This window comes from Hypanus sabinus, unplaced genomic scaffold, assembly GCF_030144855.1.
Source record: "Hypanus sabinus isolate sHypSab1 unplaced genomic scaffold, sHypSab1.hap1 scaffold_1097, whole genome shotgun sequence".
NCBI classification, from domain to species: domain Eukaryota; kingdom Metazoa; phylum Chordata; class Chondrichthyes; order Myliobatiformes; family Dasyatidae; genus Hypanus; species Hypanus sabinus.
The window spans coordinates 66,838-83,181 of NW_026779154.1; the positions used below are offsets into that span (position 1 = coordinate 66,838).

Genomic DNA, 16,344 nt, shown 5'->3' on the forward strand with positions numbered 1-16,344 from the left:
GGAGAGGATGTTTCCTGTAGTGGGTGAGTCTAGGACCAGAGGACACAGATAGAGTGGATGTGGAGAGGATGTTTCCTGTAGTGGGGGAGTCTAGGACCAGAGGACACAGATAGAGTGGATGTGGAGAGGATGTTTCCTGTAGTGGGGGAGTCTAGGACCAGAGGACACAGATAGAGTGGATGTGGAGAGGATGTTTCCTGTAGAGGGGGAGTCTAGGACCAGAGGACACAGATAGGGTGGATGTGGAGAGGATGTTTCCTGTAGTGGGGGAGTCTAGGACCAGAGGACACAGATAGAGTGGATGTGGAGAGGATGTTTCCTATGGTGGGGGAGTCTAGGACCAGAGGACACAGATAGAGTGGATGTGGAGAGGATGTTTCCTGTAGTGGGGGAGTCTAGGACCAGAGGACACAGATAGAGTGGATGTGGAGAGGATGTTTCCTGTAGTGGGGGAGTCTAGGACCAGAGGACACAGATAGAGTGGATGTGGAGAGGATGTTTCCTATGGTGGGGGAGTCTAGTACCAGAGGACACAGATAGAGTGGATGTGGAGAGGATGTTTCCTGTAGTGGGGGAGTCTAGGACCAGAGGACACAGATAGAGTGGATGTGGAGAGGATGTTTCCTATAGTGGGGGAGTCTAGGACCAGAGGACACAGATAGAGTGGATGTGGAGAGGATGTTTCCTATAGTGGGGGAGTCTAGGACCAGAGGACACAGATAGAGTGTATGTGGAGAGGATGTTTTCTGTAGAGGGGGAGTCTAGGACCAGAGGACACAGATAGAGAGGATGTGGAGAGGATGTTTCCAATGGTGGGGGAGTCTAGGACCAGAGGTCACAGATAGAGTGGATGTGGAGAGGGGATATTTCCTGTAGTGGGGGAGTCTAGGACCAGAGGACACAGATAGAGTGGATGTGGAGAGGATGTTTCCTGTAGTGGGGGAGTCTAGGACCAGAGGACACAGATAGAGTGGATGTGGAGAGGATGTTTCCTGTTGTGAGGGAGTCTAGGACCAGAGGACACAGATAGAGAGGATGTTTCCTATAGTGGGGGAGTCTAGGACCAGAGGACACAGATAGAGTGGATGTGGAGAGGATGTTTCCTGTTGTGAGGGAGTCTAGGACCAGAGGACACGGATAGAGTGGATGTGGAGAGGATGTTTCCTATAGTGGGGGAGTCTAGGACCAGAGGACACAGATAGGGTGGATGTGGAGAGGATGTTTCCTGTAGTGGGGGAGTCTAGGACCAGAGGACACAGATAGAGTGGATGTGGAGAGGATGTTTCCTATGGTGGGGGAGTCTAGGACCAGAGGACACAGATAGAGTGGATGTGGAGAGGATGTTTCCTATGGTGGGGGAGTCTAGGACCAGAGGACACAGATAGAGTTGATGTGGAGAGGATGTTTCCTGTAGAGGGGGAGTCTAGGACCAGAGGACACAGATAGAGTGGATGTGGAGAGGATGTTTCCTGTAGTGGGGGAGTCTAGGACCAGAGGACACAGATAGAGTGGCTGTGGAGAGGATGTTTCCTGTAGAGGGGGAGTCTAGGACCAGAGGACACAGATAGAGAGGATGTGGAGAGGATGTTTCCAATGGTGGGGGAGTCTAGGACCAGAGGTCACAGGTAGAGTGGATGTGGAGAGGATATTTCCTGTAGTGGGGGAGTCTAGGACCAGAGGACACAGATAGAGTGGATGTGGAGAGGATGTTTCCTGTAGTGGGGGAGTCTAGGACCAGAGGACACAGATAGAGTGGATGTGGAGAGGATGTTTCCTATAGTGGGGGAGTCTAGGACCAGAGGACACAGATAGAATGGATGTGGAGAGGATGTTTCCTGTAGTGGGGGAGTCTAGGACCAGAGGACACAGATAGAGTGGATGTGGAGAGGATGTTTCCTGTAGTGGGGGAGTCTAGGACCAGAGGACACAGATAGAGTGGATGTGGAGAGGATGTTTCCTATAGTGGGGGAGTCTAGGACCAGAGGACACAGATAGGGTGGATGTGGAGAGGATGTTTCCTGTAGAGGGGGAGTCTAGGACCAGAGGACACAGATAGGGTGGATGTGGAGAGGATGTTTCCTGTAGTGGGGGAGTCTAGGACCAGAGGACACAGATAGAGTGGATGTGGAGAGGATGTTTCCTATGGTGGGGGAGTCTAGGACCAGAGGACACAGATAGAGTGGATGTGGAGAGGATGTTTCCTGTAGTGGGGGAGTCTAGGACCAGAGGACACAGATAGAGTGGATGTGGAGAGGATGTTTCCTATAGTGGGGGAGTCTAGGACCAGAGGACACAGATAGAGTGGATGTGGAGAGGATGTTTCCTATAGTGGGGGAGTCTAGGACCAGAGGACACAGATAGAGTGGATGTGGAGAGGATGTTTCCTATGGTGGGGGAGTCTAGGACCAGAGGACACAGATAGAGTGGATGTGGAGAGGATGTTTCCTATGGTGGGGGAGTCTAGGACCAGAGGACACAGATAGAGTGGATGTGGAGAGGATGTTTCCTATAGTGGGGGAGTCTAGGACCAGAGGACACAGATAGAGTGGATGTGGAGAGGATGTTTCCTGTAGTGGGGGAGTCTAGAACCAGAGGACACAGATAGAGTGGATGTGGAGAGGATGTTTCCTGTTGTGAGGGAGTCTAGGACCAGAGGACACGGATAGAGTGGATGTGGAGAGGATGTTTCCTATAGTGGGGGAGTCTAGGACCAGAGGACACAGATAGAGTGGATGTGGAGAGGATGTTTCCTGTAGAGGGGGAGTCTAGGACCAGAGGACACAGATAGGGTGGATGTGGAGAGGATGTTTCCTGTAGTGGGGGAGTCTAGGACCAGAGGACACAGATAGAGTGGATGTGGAGAGGATGTTTCCTATGGTGGGGGAGTCTAGGACCAGAGGACACAGATAGAGTGGATGTGGAGAGGATGTTTCCTGTAGTGGGGGAGTCTAGGACCAGAGGACACAGATAGAGTGGATGTGGAGAGGATGTTTCCTATGGTGGGGGAGTCTAGGACCAGAGGACACAGATAGAGTGGATGTGGAGAGGATGTTTCCTATGGTGGGGGAGTCTAGGACCAGAGGACACAGATAGAGTGGATGTGGAGAGGATGTTTCCTGTAGAGGGGGAGTCTAGGACCAGAGGACACAGATAGAGAGGATGTGGAGAGGATGTTTCCAATGGTGGGGGAGTCTAGGACCAGAGGTCACAGATAGAGTGGATGTGGAGAGGATATTTCCTGTAGTGGGGGAGTCTAGGACCAGAGGACACAGATAGAGTGGATGTGGAGAGGATGTTTCCTGTAGTGGGGGAGTCTAGGACCAGAGGACACAGATAGAGTGGATGTGGAGAGGATGTTTCCTATAGTGGGGGAGTCTAGGACCAGAGGACACAGATAGAGTGGATGTAGAGAGGATGTTTCCTGTTGTGAGGGAGTCTAGGACCAGAGGACACTGATAGAGTGGATGTGGAGAGGATGTTACCTATAGTGGGGGAGTCTAGGACCAGAGGACACAGATAGAGTGGATGTGGAGAGGATGTTTCCTGTAGAGGGGGAGTCTAGGACCAGAGGACACAGATAGAGAGGATGTGGAGAGGATGTTTCCTATAGTGGGGGAGTCTAGGACCAGAGGACACAGATAGAGTGGATGTGGAGAGGATGTTTCCTGTTGTGAGGGAGTCTAGGACCAGAGGACATGGATAGAGTGGATGTGGAGAGGATGTTTCCTATAGTGGGGGAGTCTAGGACCAGAGGACACAGATAGGGTGGATGTGGAGAGGATGTTTCCTGTAGTGGGGGAGTCTAGGACCAGAGGACACAGATAGAGTGGATGTGGAGAGGATGTTTCCTATGGTGGGGGAGTCTAGGACCAGAGGACACAGGTAGAGTGGATGTGGAGAGGATGTTTCCTGTAGTGGGGGAGTCTAGGACCAGAGGACACAGATAGAGTGGATGTGGAGAGGATGTTTCCTATGGTGGGGGAGTCTAGGACCAGAGGACACAGATAGAGTGGATGTGGAGAGGATGTTTCCTATGGTGGGGGAGTCTAGGACCAGAGGACACAGATAGAGTGGATGTGGAGAGGATGTTTCCTGTAGAGGGGGAGTCTAGGACCAGAGGACACAGATAGAGTGGATGTGGAGAGGATGTTTCCTGTAGTGGGGGAGTCTAGGACCAGAGGACACAGATAGAGTGGGTGTGGAGAGGATGTTTCCTGTAGAGGGGGAGTCTAGGACCAGAGGACACAGATAGAGAGGATGTGGAGAGGATGTTTCCAATGGTGGGGGAGTCTAGGACCAGAGGTCACAGGTAGAGTGGATGTGGAGAGGATATTTCCTGTAGTGGGGGAGTCTAGGACCAGAGGACACAGATAGAGTGGATGTGGAGAGGATGTTTCCTGTAGTGGGGGAGTCTAGGACCAGAGGACACAGATAGAGTGGATGTGGAGAGGATGTTTCCTATAGTGGGGGAGTCTAGGACCAGAGGACACAGATAGAGTGGATGTGGAGAGGATGTTTCCTGTAGTGGGGGAGTCTAGGACCAGAGGACACAGATAGAGTGGATGTGGAGAGGATGTTTCCTGTAGTGGGGGAGTCTAGGACCAGAGGACACAGATAGAGTGGATGTGGAGAGGATGTTTCCTATAGTGGGGGAGTCTAGGACCAGAGGACACGGATAGAGTGGATGTGGAGAGGATGTTTCCTATAGTGGGGGAGTCTAGGACCAGAGGACACAGATAGAGTGGATGTGGAGAGGATGTTTCCTGTAGTGGGGGAGTCTAGGACCAGAGGACACAGATAGAGTGGATGTGGAGAGGATGTTTCCTATAGTGGGGGAGTCTAGGACCAGAGGACACAGATAGAGTGGATGTGGAGAGGATGTTTCCTATAGTGGGGGAGTCTAGGACCAGAGGACACAGATAGAGTGGATGTGGAGAGGATGTTTCCTATGGTGGGGGAGTCTAGGACCAGAGGACACAGATAGAGTGGATGTGGAGAGGATGTTTCCTATGGTGGGGGAGTCTAGGACCAGAGGACACAGATAGAGTGGATGTGGAGAGGATGTTTCCTATAGTGGGGGAGTCTAGGACCAGAGGACACAGATAGAGTGGATGTGGAGAGGATGTTTCCTGTTGTGAGGGAGTCTAGGACCAGAGGACACGGATAGAGTGGATGTGGAGAGGATGTTTCCTATAGTGGGGGAGTCTAGGACCAGAGGACACAGATAGAGTGGATGTGGAGAGGATGTTTCCTGTAGAGGGGGAGTCTAGGACCAGAGGACACAGATAGGGTGGATGTGGAGAGGATGTTTCCTGTAGTGGGGGAGTCTAGGACCAGAGGACACAGATAGAGTGGATGTGGAGAGGATGTTTCCTATGGTGGGGGAGTCTAGGACCAGAGGACACAGATAGAGTGGATGTGGAGAGGATGTTTCCTGTAGTGGGGGAGTCTAGGACCAGAGGACACAGATAGAGTGGATGTGGAGAGGATGTTTCCTATGGTGGGGGAGTCTAGGACCAGAGGACACAGATAGAGTGGATGTGGAGAGGATGTTTCCTGTAGTGGGGGAGTCTAGGACCAGAGGACACAGATAGAGTGGATGTGGAGAGGATGTTTCCTGTAGTGGGGGAGTCTAGGACCAGAGGACACAGATAGGGTGGATGTGGAGAGGATGTTTCCTGTAGTGGGGGAGTCTAGGACCAGAGGACACAGATAGAGTGGATGTGGAGAGGATGTTTCCTGTAGTGGGGGAGTCTAGGACCAGAGGACACAGATAGAGTGGATGTGGAGAGGATGTTTCCTATGGTGGGTGAGTCTAGGACCAGAGGACACAGATAGAGTGGATGTGGAGAGGATGTTTCCTATAGTGGGGGAGTCTAGGACCAGAGGACGCAGATAGAGTGGATGTGGAGAGGATGTTTCCTATAGTGGGGGAGTCTAGGACCAGAGGATACAGATAGAGTGGATGTGGAGAGGATGTTTCCTGTCGTGGGGGAAGTCTAGGACCAGAGGACTCAGATAGAGTGGATGTGGAGAGGATGTTTCCTATAGTGAGGGAGTCTAACGCCAATGGACATGGATAGAGTGGGTGTGGAGAGGATGTTTCCTGTAGTGGGGGAGTCTAGCGCCAATGGACATGGATAGAGTGGGTGTGGAGAGGATGTTTCCTGTTGTGGGGGAGTCTAGCGCCAATGGACATGGATAGAGTGGATGTGGAGAGGATGTTTCCTGTAGAGGGGGAGTCTAGCGCCAGCAGACAGGGCCTCATAAGGATGTCCATTTAGAACAGAGGAGGAATTTATTTAGCCAGAGGGAGAATCTGTGGAATTCTTTGCCACATGGGCCTATGGAGGCCAAGTCTTTCTGTATACAGACAGAGTCTGATAGATTCTCGATTGGTCAGGGTTTGAAGGGTTATGGGGAGAAGGCAGGAGATCGGGGCCGAGAAGGAAATGGTGGAGCAGACTGGAAGGTTCAAATGCCCTAATTCTGCTCCTATACCTTATAGTCCCTGTGCTGAGATTCTAAATTGGAGAAAGGCAAATGTTAACGGTAGCAGAACGGATCTGACAGGTGTGGATTGGTACAGGTTGTTTTGGCAAGTGAGAAGCCTTCAGAAGTATTGAGGGATTAATCATGTGGATAGTCAGAGGTTTTTTCCCAGGGCTGAAGTGACTAGCACGAAAGAGGTGCTTGGAAGTAGGTACAGAGGAGATGTCAGGGGTAAGTTTTTTACTCAGAGAGGGGTGAGTGTGTGGAATGGGCTCCCAGTAACGGTGGTGGAGGCAGAAACGATAGGGTCTTTTAAGAGACTCCTGGATAGGTACATGGAGCTTTGAAAAATAGAGGGCTATGGGTTACCCTAGGTAATTTCTAAGGTAGGGACATGTTCGGCACAGCTTTGTGGGCTGAAGGGCCTGTATTGTGCTGGAGGTTTTCTGTTTCTAAATGAAGTATTGAGCGTACAGTTTTTATGTGTCTATCTGAATCAAAGATTTAGTGAAACTTAGTTTTTGAGATATTGAGGCCCTCGATATGAATATAACATATATATTCAATATTCATATAACAATTACAGCATGGAAACAGGCCATCTCGGCCCTTCTAATCCGTGCCGAACGCTTACTCTCACCTAGTCCCACTGACCTGCACTCAGCTCACAACCCTCCATTCCTTTCCTGTCCATATACCTATCCAATTTTACTTTAAATGACAATACTGAACCTGCCTCTACCACTTCTACTGGAAGCTCGTTCCACACAGCTACCACTCTCTGAGTAAAGAAATTCCCCCTCTTGTTACCCTTAAACTTTTGCCCCCAAATCATGTCCTCTTGTTTGAATCTCCCCTACTCTCAATGGAAAAACTGAGGCACACTGCAGGTGTAGACAGCAAGAAACAAATGAGGTGCTTGAGTATGAGAAATGCAAAAGAACATTATTTCTATTATGGTTATGTATGCCTGCAAGAAAATGAATCTCTGGGTTGTATTTGCTGACATGTAAGGAATGTAAGAGAACACCTCAGCAGGAATCTCTGGAGGGCTGAAAGGCGTGAGGTTGTGCAGCAGAACCCTAAAGGGCTTCTCAGCCGAAGCTTGCGAGCGCAACGAGCTGCCAGCTCAGGTGCTGGATGTGTCTTTGAGAAATTTGGACAGAGCAAAAGGTTAGTGAGGGACAGAATTGGATCTCTCGCAGATCAGCACGGAACCAAAAGAGATGGGAGAGATCTTAAATGGATTTCATTTGGTATCTGTATGAACTCAGGAGACAGACAGAGTCTACAGAAGTCAGGCAAAGCAGTGGTGAGGTCAGGGACCTAATATAGGTGAGGAGGTGTTTGCTGTCTTGAGGCAAATCAGGGTGGATAAATCCCCGGGGCCTGACAGGGTGTTCCCTCGGACCCTACGGGAGACAAGAGCAGAAATTGCAGGGGCCCTAACAGAGGTTTTTAAAACATCCTCTAAAGAATAAGCCTTGAAATTATAGCTGACGGGGTTGACATCAGCAGTGGAAGGTATTCTAAGGGATCAGATATATTAAATATTTGGGCAGTCAGGCCTGATTAAGTTGAGCCTACGTGGTAGGCAGGATTACAGATTTTGGGGAATTACCAGGAAAGGCCTTTGACAAGGTCCCGCATGGGAGGTTGGTCAAGAAGGTTCAATTGCTTGGCATTCAGGATGAAGTAGATTAGAGATTGGCTTTGTGGGAGAGACGATTGCCTCTCTGACTAGAGTAGTGCCACAGGGGTATCAATGCTGGATCATAATGTGGAAAACCGGAGCAACAGATTTGCAGATGACACCGAGATTGGGGCATAGTGGTCAGGTTCAGGGAGTCATTACCCCTTAAACAGAGGGGATAATGCCTCTCAATTTCACTTGCTCTATCATGGAACTATTCCCACAACCTGTGGATTCACTTAAAGAGTCAGCTGATGTTCTTGATATTCATTCATTCATTCATTTATTTATATTTCCTCCTCTTGTATTTGTACAATTTGACTTTAGCTCTCTGGTTGTTCACCTTGTTGGTGTGGACAGTCACCAACTCCATAATGGTTACTGGATTTGTTGACTATGCCCACAAATGAATCTTAGGGTTGCTTATAAATACTTTGCTAACAAATTTACTTTGGACTAGACTGGAAGGGTATCAAAGCTTACAGCAGGGTCTGGACCAGCTGGGAAGACGGGAGATGTAATTTTAACACAAGGAAGTGTGAGGGCTTGCACAGGTTGTAAAGGGAATTTTTGGCACATCAGCCTTCATTAATCAATGTACTGAATACAGGAGATGGGGTCTTACGGTGAACTTGTTGGAGGGGCCTAAGTTGGAGTATCCGGTGCAGTTTCGGTCACCTACCTACAGATATCAATTAAGATTGAGAGAGTACAGAGAAAATTTACAAGGATGTTGCCAGGACTTCAGGACCTGAGTCATAGGGAAAGGTTGCATAGTTAGAACTTTGTTTCCTGAAGTGTGGGTAGAGGTATACAAAATGATGAGGGGTGTGGATAAGGTAAATGCAGTGTGGGTAGGTCTGCAACTAGAGGCCATGGGTTAAGGGTGAAATGTTTAAGGGAAGTTTTGCTCAGGGTGGACCGAGCTGCCAGCACAGCTGGTGGAAGCGTCTTTTGAGAAGTTTGGGAGGGATATGGAGAGCTATGGTGCGGATGCAGGTCATTGGGAGTCAGCATGGACAAGATGGGCCAAAGGGCCTGTACTGTTTGTTCAGCACCACCTTTTTCAGTAAGTGCACACTCACTGACTCTGCTCCATATGTTCTGAACCAAATCATTGATGAACAGCAATGGTCCCAGCACTAAGCCCTGAGGAACACCATTAGTCACAGCAACGCCTTCCACTCACCCTTTCTGATTTCTACTGTCGAGTCAGAGTGCTCAGCCTGCCCTCATTTCCAAATGCTACCCAATTATTCAGAGACATAGTGAATTGGGACTGTTCAGTCCCTCTGTCAGCGAGGCAGAATCAGACCCCCACGTGAGGGGAGCCAGTGGCCTCCTACCCCAATGAGACAGGAACCTACGTGCCTGTGAAGACACCTGGGGCTAGGGAGGGGTTGTACAACGCTTTGACGAGAAGCAGTCAAGATTATCCACTGCAACCAATCAAGACAGCAGTTTGTGACGACGATCCATTCCACTGGATCCGGACTTTTGAGGTCGAGGGAATGCCACAGCTTTTCCTCTTTCAAAAACCCTCCTGCACAGGTGTGACACAACCAACAACATAGATTCTTTCAGTTTGTCTTCCTGCACTGCACTTTCTCTGTAAATGAAACATACATTCTGTCTCTTTTTGCTATTTAATGTACCTACACTCAGTGTCCATTTTATTAGTTATTGGGAAAAGCTTGCACGATGAGCTCAGGCTTGTTGAGACACACACCTGGGGGAAAGCCCAAATTTTCTTAAAAAAAAAACAAACAATATTTTATTACAAAAGAAATTCAACGATTTTGTACAAAGAACAGTTGTGGGGGGGAGGTGAGGGGAGCTAGGTCTGTGTGAGTACCAGCAGCAGGTCAATGGAGCCCGGAGACACGAAATGGAGGTGCAAGAGGGATGAGTGGAAATAAGTGTTCCTCGGAGGCCAGTTCTAGAAGGCAGGATGGATTCTGAAGGGGTGAACCCCCTCTCTTGAGAACCGGTCTCGACGTTCCTCGAGAAGGTGTTGCCGGCGGAGGTTTCTGTGGAGAGATGAAGGGACAGTGAGAGGAAACAGCATCCTCCCTGCTAGACTCAGGTGCCAGTGTTCAGTGCTGCAACCTTCCTCATCCCTCCCCTCCAAGTACCTATCCAAAGTCTCCTTGATGTCGCAATTGGTGCCCGTCCTCCAGAGCTCCTCACTATCCTTTGCGTGGAGAAGTTACCCCTCACATTCCTCTTAAATCTCCGTCCCTCTCTCCACACTGACTGGTGTCCCTCTGTCCCTCTCTCAGGGAGATCTCCACACTGACTGGTGTCCCTCCGTCCCTCTCTCAGGGAGATCTCCACACTGACTGGTGTCCCTCTGTCCCTCTCTCAGGGAGATCTCCACACTGACTGGTGTCCCTCTGTCCCTCTCTCAGGGAGATCTCCACACTGACTGGTGTCCCTCTGTCCCTCTCTCAGGGAGATCTCCACACTGACTGGTGTCCCTCCGTCCCTCTCTCAGGGAGATCTCCACACTGACTGGTGTCCCTCTGTCCCTCTCTCAGGGAGATCTCCACACTGACTGGTGTCCCTCTGTCCCTCTCTCAGGGAGATCTCCACACTGACTGGTGTCCCTCCGTCCCTCTCTCAGGGAGATCTCCACACTGACTGGTGTCCCTCTGTCCCTCTCTCAGGGAGATCTCCACACTGACTGGTGTCCCTCTGTCCCTCTCTCAGGGAGATCTCCACACTGACTGGTGTCCCTCTGTCCCTCTCTCAGGGAGATCTCCACACTGACTGGTGTCCCTCTGTCCCTCTCTCAGGGAGATCTCCACACTGACTGGTGTCCCTCTGTCCCTCTCTCAGGGAGATCTCCACACTGACTGGTGTCCCTCTGTCCCTCTCTCAGGGAGATCTCCACACTGACTGGTGTCCCTCTGTCCCTCTCTCAGGGAGATCTCCACACTGACTGGTGTCCCTCTGTCCCTCTCTCAGGGAGATCTCCACACTGACTGGTGTCCCTCTGTCCCTCTCTCAGGGAGATCTCCACACTGACCATATATAACCATATAACAATTACAGCACGGAAACAGGCCATCTCGGCCCTTCTAGTCCATGCCGAACGCTTACTCTCACCTAGTCCCACCGACCTGCACTCAGCCCATAAACCTCCATTCCTTACCTGTCCATATCCCTATCCAATTTTACCTTAAATGACAATACTGAACCTGCCTCGACCACTTCTACTGGAAGCTCGTTCCACACAGCTACCACTCTCTGAGTAAAGAAATTCCCCCTCGTGTTAACCCTAAACTTTTGCCCCCTAACTCTCAACTCATGTCCTCTTATTTGCATCTCCCCTACTCTCAGTGGAAAAAGCCTACCCTATCTATCCCCCTCATGATTTTAAATACCTCTATCAAGTCCCCCCTCAACCTTCTGTGCTCCAAAGAATAAAGACCTAACTTGCTCAACCTTTCCTTTTAACTTAGGTGCTGAAACCCAGGTAACATTCCAGTAAATCTTCTCTGTACTCCCTCTATTTTGTTGACATCTTTCCTATAATTCGGTGACCAGAACTGTACACAATTCTCCAAATTCGGCCTTACCAATGCCTTGTACAATTTTAACATTACATCCCAACTCCTGCACTCAATGCTCAGTTTTATAAAGGCCTGCATACCAAAAGCTTTCTTCACCACCCTATCCACATGAGATTCCACCTTCAGGGAACTATGCACCATTATTCCTCGATCACTCTGTTCTACTGCATTCTTCAATGCCCTACCATTTACCATGTATGTCCTATTTGGATTATTCCTACCAAAATGTAGCACCTCACACTTATCAGCATTAAACTCCATCTGCCATCTTTCAGCCCACTCTTCTAACTGGCCTAAATCTCTCTGCAAGCTTTGAAAACCTACTTCATTATCCACAACGCCACTTACCTTAGTATCATCTGCATACTTACTAATCCAATTTACCACCCCATCATCCAGATCATTAATGTATATGACAAACAACATTGGACTCAGTACAGATCCCTGAGGCACACCACTAATCACTGGCCTCCAACCTGACAAACAGTTATCCACCACTACTCTCTGGCATCTCCCACTATTGAATCTATTTTACTAATTCAATATTAATACCTAACGATTGAACCTTCCTAACTAACCTTCCATGCGAACCTTGTCAAAGGCCTTACTGAAGTCCATATAGACAACATCCACAGCTTTACCCTCGTCAACTTTCCTCGTAACCTCTTCAAAAAATTCAATAAGATTTGTCAAACATGACCTTCCACGCACAAATCCATGCTGACTGTTCCTAATCAGACCCTGTCTATCCAGATAATTATATATACCATCTCTAAGAATACTTTCCATTAATTTACCCACCACTGACGTCAAACTGACAGGCCTATAATCACTAGGTTTACTCTTAGAACCCTTTTTAAACAATGGAACCACATGAGCAATACGCCAATCCTCCGGCACCATCCCCATCTCTAATGACATTTGAAATATTTCTGTCAGAGCCCCTGCTATTTCTACACCAACTTCCCTCAAGGTCCTAGGGAATATCCTGTCAGGATCCAGAGATTTATCCACTTTTATATTCCTTAAAAGTGCCAGTACTTCCTCCTCTTTAATCGTCATAGTTTCCATAACTTCCCTACTTGTTTCTCTTACCTTACACAATTCAATATCCTTCTCCTTAGTGAATACCGAAGAAATTGTTCAAAATCTTCCCCATCTCTCTTGGCTCTACACATAGCTGTCCACTCTGATTCTCTAAGGGACCAATTTTATCCCTCACTATCCTTTTGCTATTAATATATCTGTAGAAACCCTTTGGATTTATTTTCACTTTACTTGCCAAAGTAACCTCATATCTTCTTTTAGCTTTTCTAATTTCTTTAAGATTCTTTTTACATTCTTTATATTCCTCGAGCACCTCATTTACTCCATGCTGCCTATATTTATTGTAGATCTCTCTCTTTTCCCAAACCAAGTTTCCAATATCCCTTGAAAACCATGGCTCTCTCAAACTTTTAACCTTTCCTTTCAACCTAACAGGAACATAAAGATTTGCACCCTCAAAATTTCACCTTTAAATGACCTCCATTTCTCTATTACATCCTTCCCATAAAACAAGTTGTCTCAGTCCACTGACCACTGACTCTCTGTCCCTCCCTCAAGGAGATCTGTACACTGATCAGTGACCCTCTGTCCCTCTCTCTCTCAGGGAGATCTGTACACTGACTGGTGACTCTCTGTCCCTCCCTCAGGGAGATCTGTACACTGACCGGTGACTCTCTGTCCCTCTCTCAGGGAGATCTGTACACTGACCGGTGACTCTCTGTCCCTCTCTCAGGAATATCTGTACACTGACCGGTGACTCTCTGTCCCTCCCTCAGGGAGATCTGTACACTGACCGGTGACTCTCTGTCCCTCTCTCAGGAATATCTGTACACTGACCGGTGACTCTCTGTCCCTCCCTCAGGGAGATCTGTACACTGATCGGTGACTCTCTGTCCCTCTCTCAGGAATATCTGTACACTGACCGGTGACTCTCTGTCCCTCCCTCAGGGAGATCTGTACACTGACTGGTGACTCTCTGTCCCTCCCTCAGGGAGATCTGTACACTGACAGGTGACTCTCCGTCCCTCCCTCAGGGAGATCTGTACACTGACCGGTGACTCTCTGTCCCTCCCTCAGGGACATCTGTACACTGATCGGTGACTCTCTGGCCCTCCCTCAGGGAGATCTGTACACTGATCGGTGACTCTCTGGCCCTCCCTCAGGAATATCTGTACACTGACCGGTGACTCTCTGTCCCTCCCTCAGGGAGATCTGTACACTGATCGGTGACTCTCTGTCCCTCCCTCAGGGAGATCTGTACACTGACCGGTGACTCTCTGTCCCTCCCTCAGGGAGATCTGTACACTGACCGGTGACTCTCTGTCCCTCCCTCAGGGAGATCTGTACACTGACCGGTGACTCTCTGACCCTCCCTCAGGAATATCTGTACACTGACCGGTGACTCTCTGTCCCTCCCTCAGGGAGATCTGTACACTGACCGGTGACTCTCTGTCCCTCCCTCAGAGAGATCTGTACACTGACCGATGACTCTCTGTCCCTCCCTCAGGGAGATCTGTACACTGATCGGTGACTCTCTGGCCCTCCCTCAGGGAGATCTGTACACTGATCGGTGACTCTCTGTCCCTCCCTCAGGAATATCTGTACACTGATCGGTGACTCTCTGTCCCTCTCTCTCTCAGGGAGATCTGTACACTGACCGGTGACTCTCTGTCCCTCCCTCAGGGAGATCTGTACACTGACCGGTGACTCTCTGTCCCTCCCTCAGGAAGATCTGTACACTGATCGGTGACTCTCTGTCCCTCCCTTAGGGAGATCTGTACACTGATCGGTGACTCTCTGTCCCTCTCTCAGGGAGATCTGTACACTGATCGGTGACTCTCTGTCCCTCCCTCAGGGAGATCTGTACACTGACCGGTGACTCTCTGTCCCTCCCTCAGGGAGATCTGTACACTGACCGGTGACTCTCTGTCCCTCCCTCAGGGAGATCTGTACACTGATCGGTGACTCTCTGGCCCTCCCTCAGGGAGATCTGTACACTGATCGGTGACTCTCTGTCCCTCCCTCAGGAATATCTGTACACTGATCGGTGACTCTCTGTCCCTCTCTCTCTCAGGGAGATCTGTACACTGACCGGTGACTCTCTGTCCCTCCCTCAGGGAGATCTGTACACTGACTGGTGACTCTCTGTCCCCCTCTCTCTCTCTCTCTCAGGGAGATCTGTACACTGACCGGTGACCCTCTGTCCCTCTCTCTCTCTCAGGGAGATCTGTACACTGACCAGTGACACTCTGTCCCTCTCTCTCAGGGGGAGATCTGTACACTGACCGGTGACTCTCTGTCCCTCCCTCAGGGAGATCTGTACACTGACCGGTGACTCTCTGGCCCTCCCTCAGGGAGATCTGTACACTGATCGGTGACTCTCTGGCCCTCCCTCAGGGAGATCTGTACACTGACCGGTGACTCTCTGTCCCTCCCTCAGGAATATCTGTACACTGATCGGTGACTCTCTGTCCCTCCCTCAGGGAGATCTGTACACTGACCGGTGACTCTCTGTCCCTCCCTCAGGGAGATCTGTACACTGACCGGTGACTCTCTGTCCCTCCCTCAGGGAGATCTGTACACTGACCGGTGACTCTCTGTTCCTCCCTCAGGGAGATCTGTACACTGACCGGTGACTCTCTGTCCCTCCCTCAGGGAGATCTGTACACTGACCGGTGACTCTCTGTCCCTCCCTCAGGGAGATCTGTACACTGACCGGTGACTCTCTGTCCCTCTCACAGGTATATCTGTGCACTGACCGGTGACTCTCTGTCCCTCCCTCAGGGAGATCTGTACACTGACCGGTGACTCTCTGTCCCTCCCTCAGGGAGATCTGTACACTGACCGGTGACTCTCTGTCCCTCCCTCAGGGAGATCTGTACACTGATCGGTGACTCTCTGTCCCTCCCTCAGGGAGATCTGTACACTGACCGGTGACTCTCTGTCCCTCCCTCAGGGAGATCTGCACACTGACCGGTGACTCCCTGTCCCTCCCTCAGGGAGATCTGTACACTGACCGGTGACTCTCTGTCCCTCCCTCAGGGAGATCTGTACACTGACCGGTGATTCTCTGTCCCTCCCTCAGGAATATCTGTACACTGACCGGTGACTCTCTGTCCCTCCCTCAGGGAGATCTGTACACTGACCGGTGACTCTCTGTCCCTCCCTCAGGGAGATCTGTACACTGACCGGTGACTCTCTGTCCCTCCCTCAGAGAGATCTGTACACTGACCGGTGACTCTCTGTCCCTCCCTCAGGGAGATCTGTACACTGATCGGTGACTCTCTGGCCCTCCCTCAGGGAGATCTGTACACTGATCGGTGACTCTCTGTCCCTCCCTCAGGAATATCTGTACACTGATCGGTGACTCTCTGTCCCTCTCTCTCTCAGGGAGATCTGTACACTGACCGGTGACTCTCTGTCCCTCTCTCTCTCAGGGAGATCTGTACACTGACCGGTGACTCTCTGTCCCTCCCCTCAGGGAGATCTGTACACTGACCGGTGACTCTCCGTCCCTCCCTCAGGGAGATCTGT

At 50.1% G+C, this 16,344-nt stretch overlaps 1 protein-coding gene across 1 annotated transcript in view; it reads right to left on the minus strand.

Moving 5' to 3' along the window:
- Positions 1-8,476: 8,476 nt before the first annotated feature.
- Positions 8,477-16,344, minus strand: part of LOC132386337 (putative RNA-binding protein Luc7-like 1) — a 71,626-nt gene continuing 63,758 nt past the window's right edge. Inside the window, exon 9 of the mRNA XM_059958581.1 lies at positions 8,477-10,215. Within this exon, the coding sequence (XP_059814564.1) occupies positions 10,125-10,215 (91 nt within the window). The 3' untranslated portion in view covers positions 8,477-10,124. The remainder of the gene's footprint in view (positions 10,216-16,344) is intronic.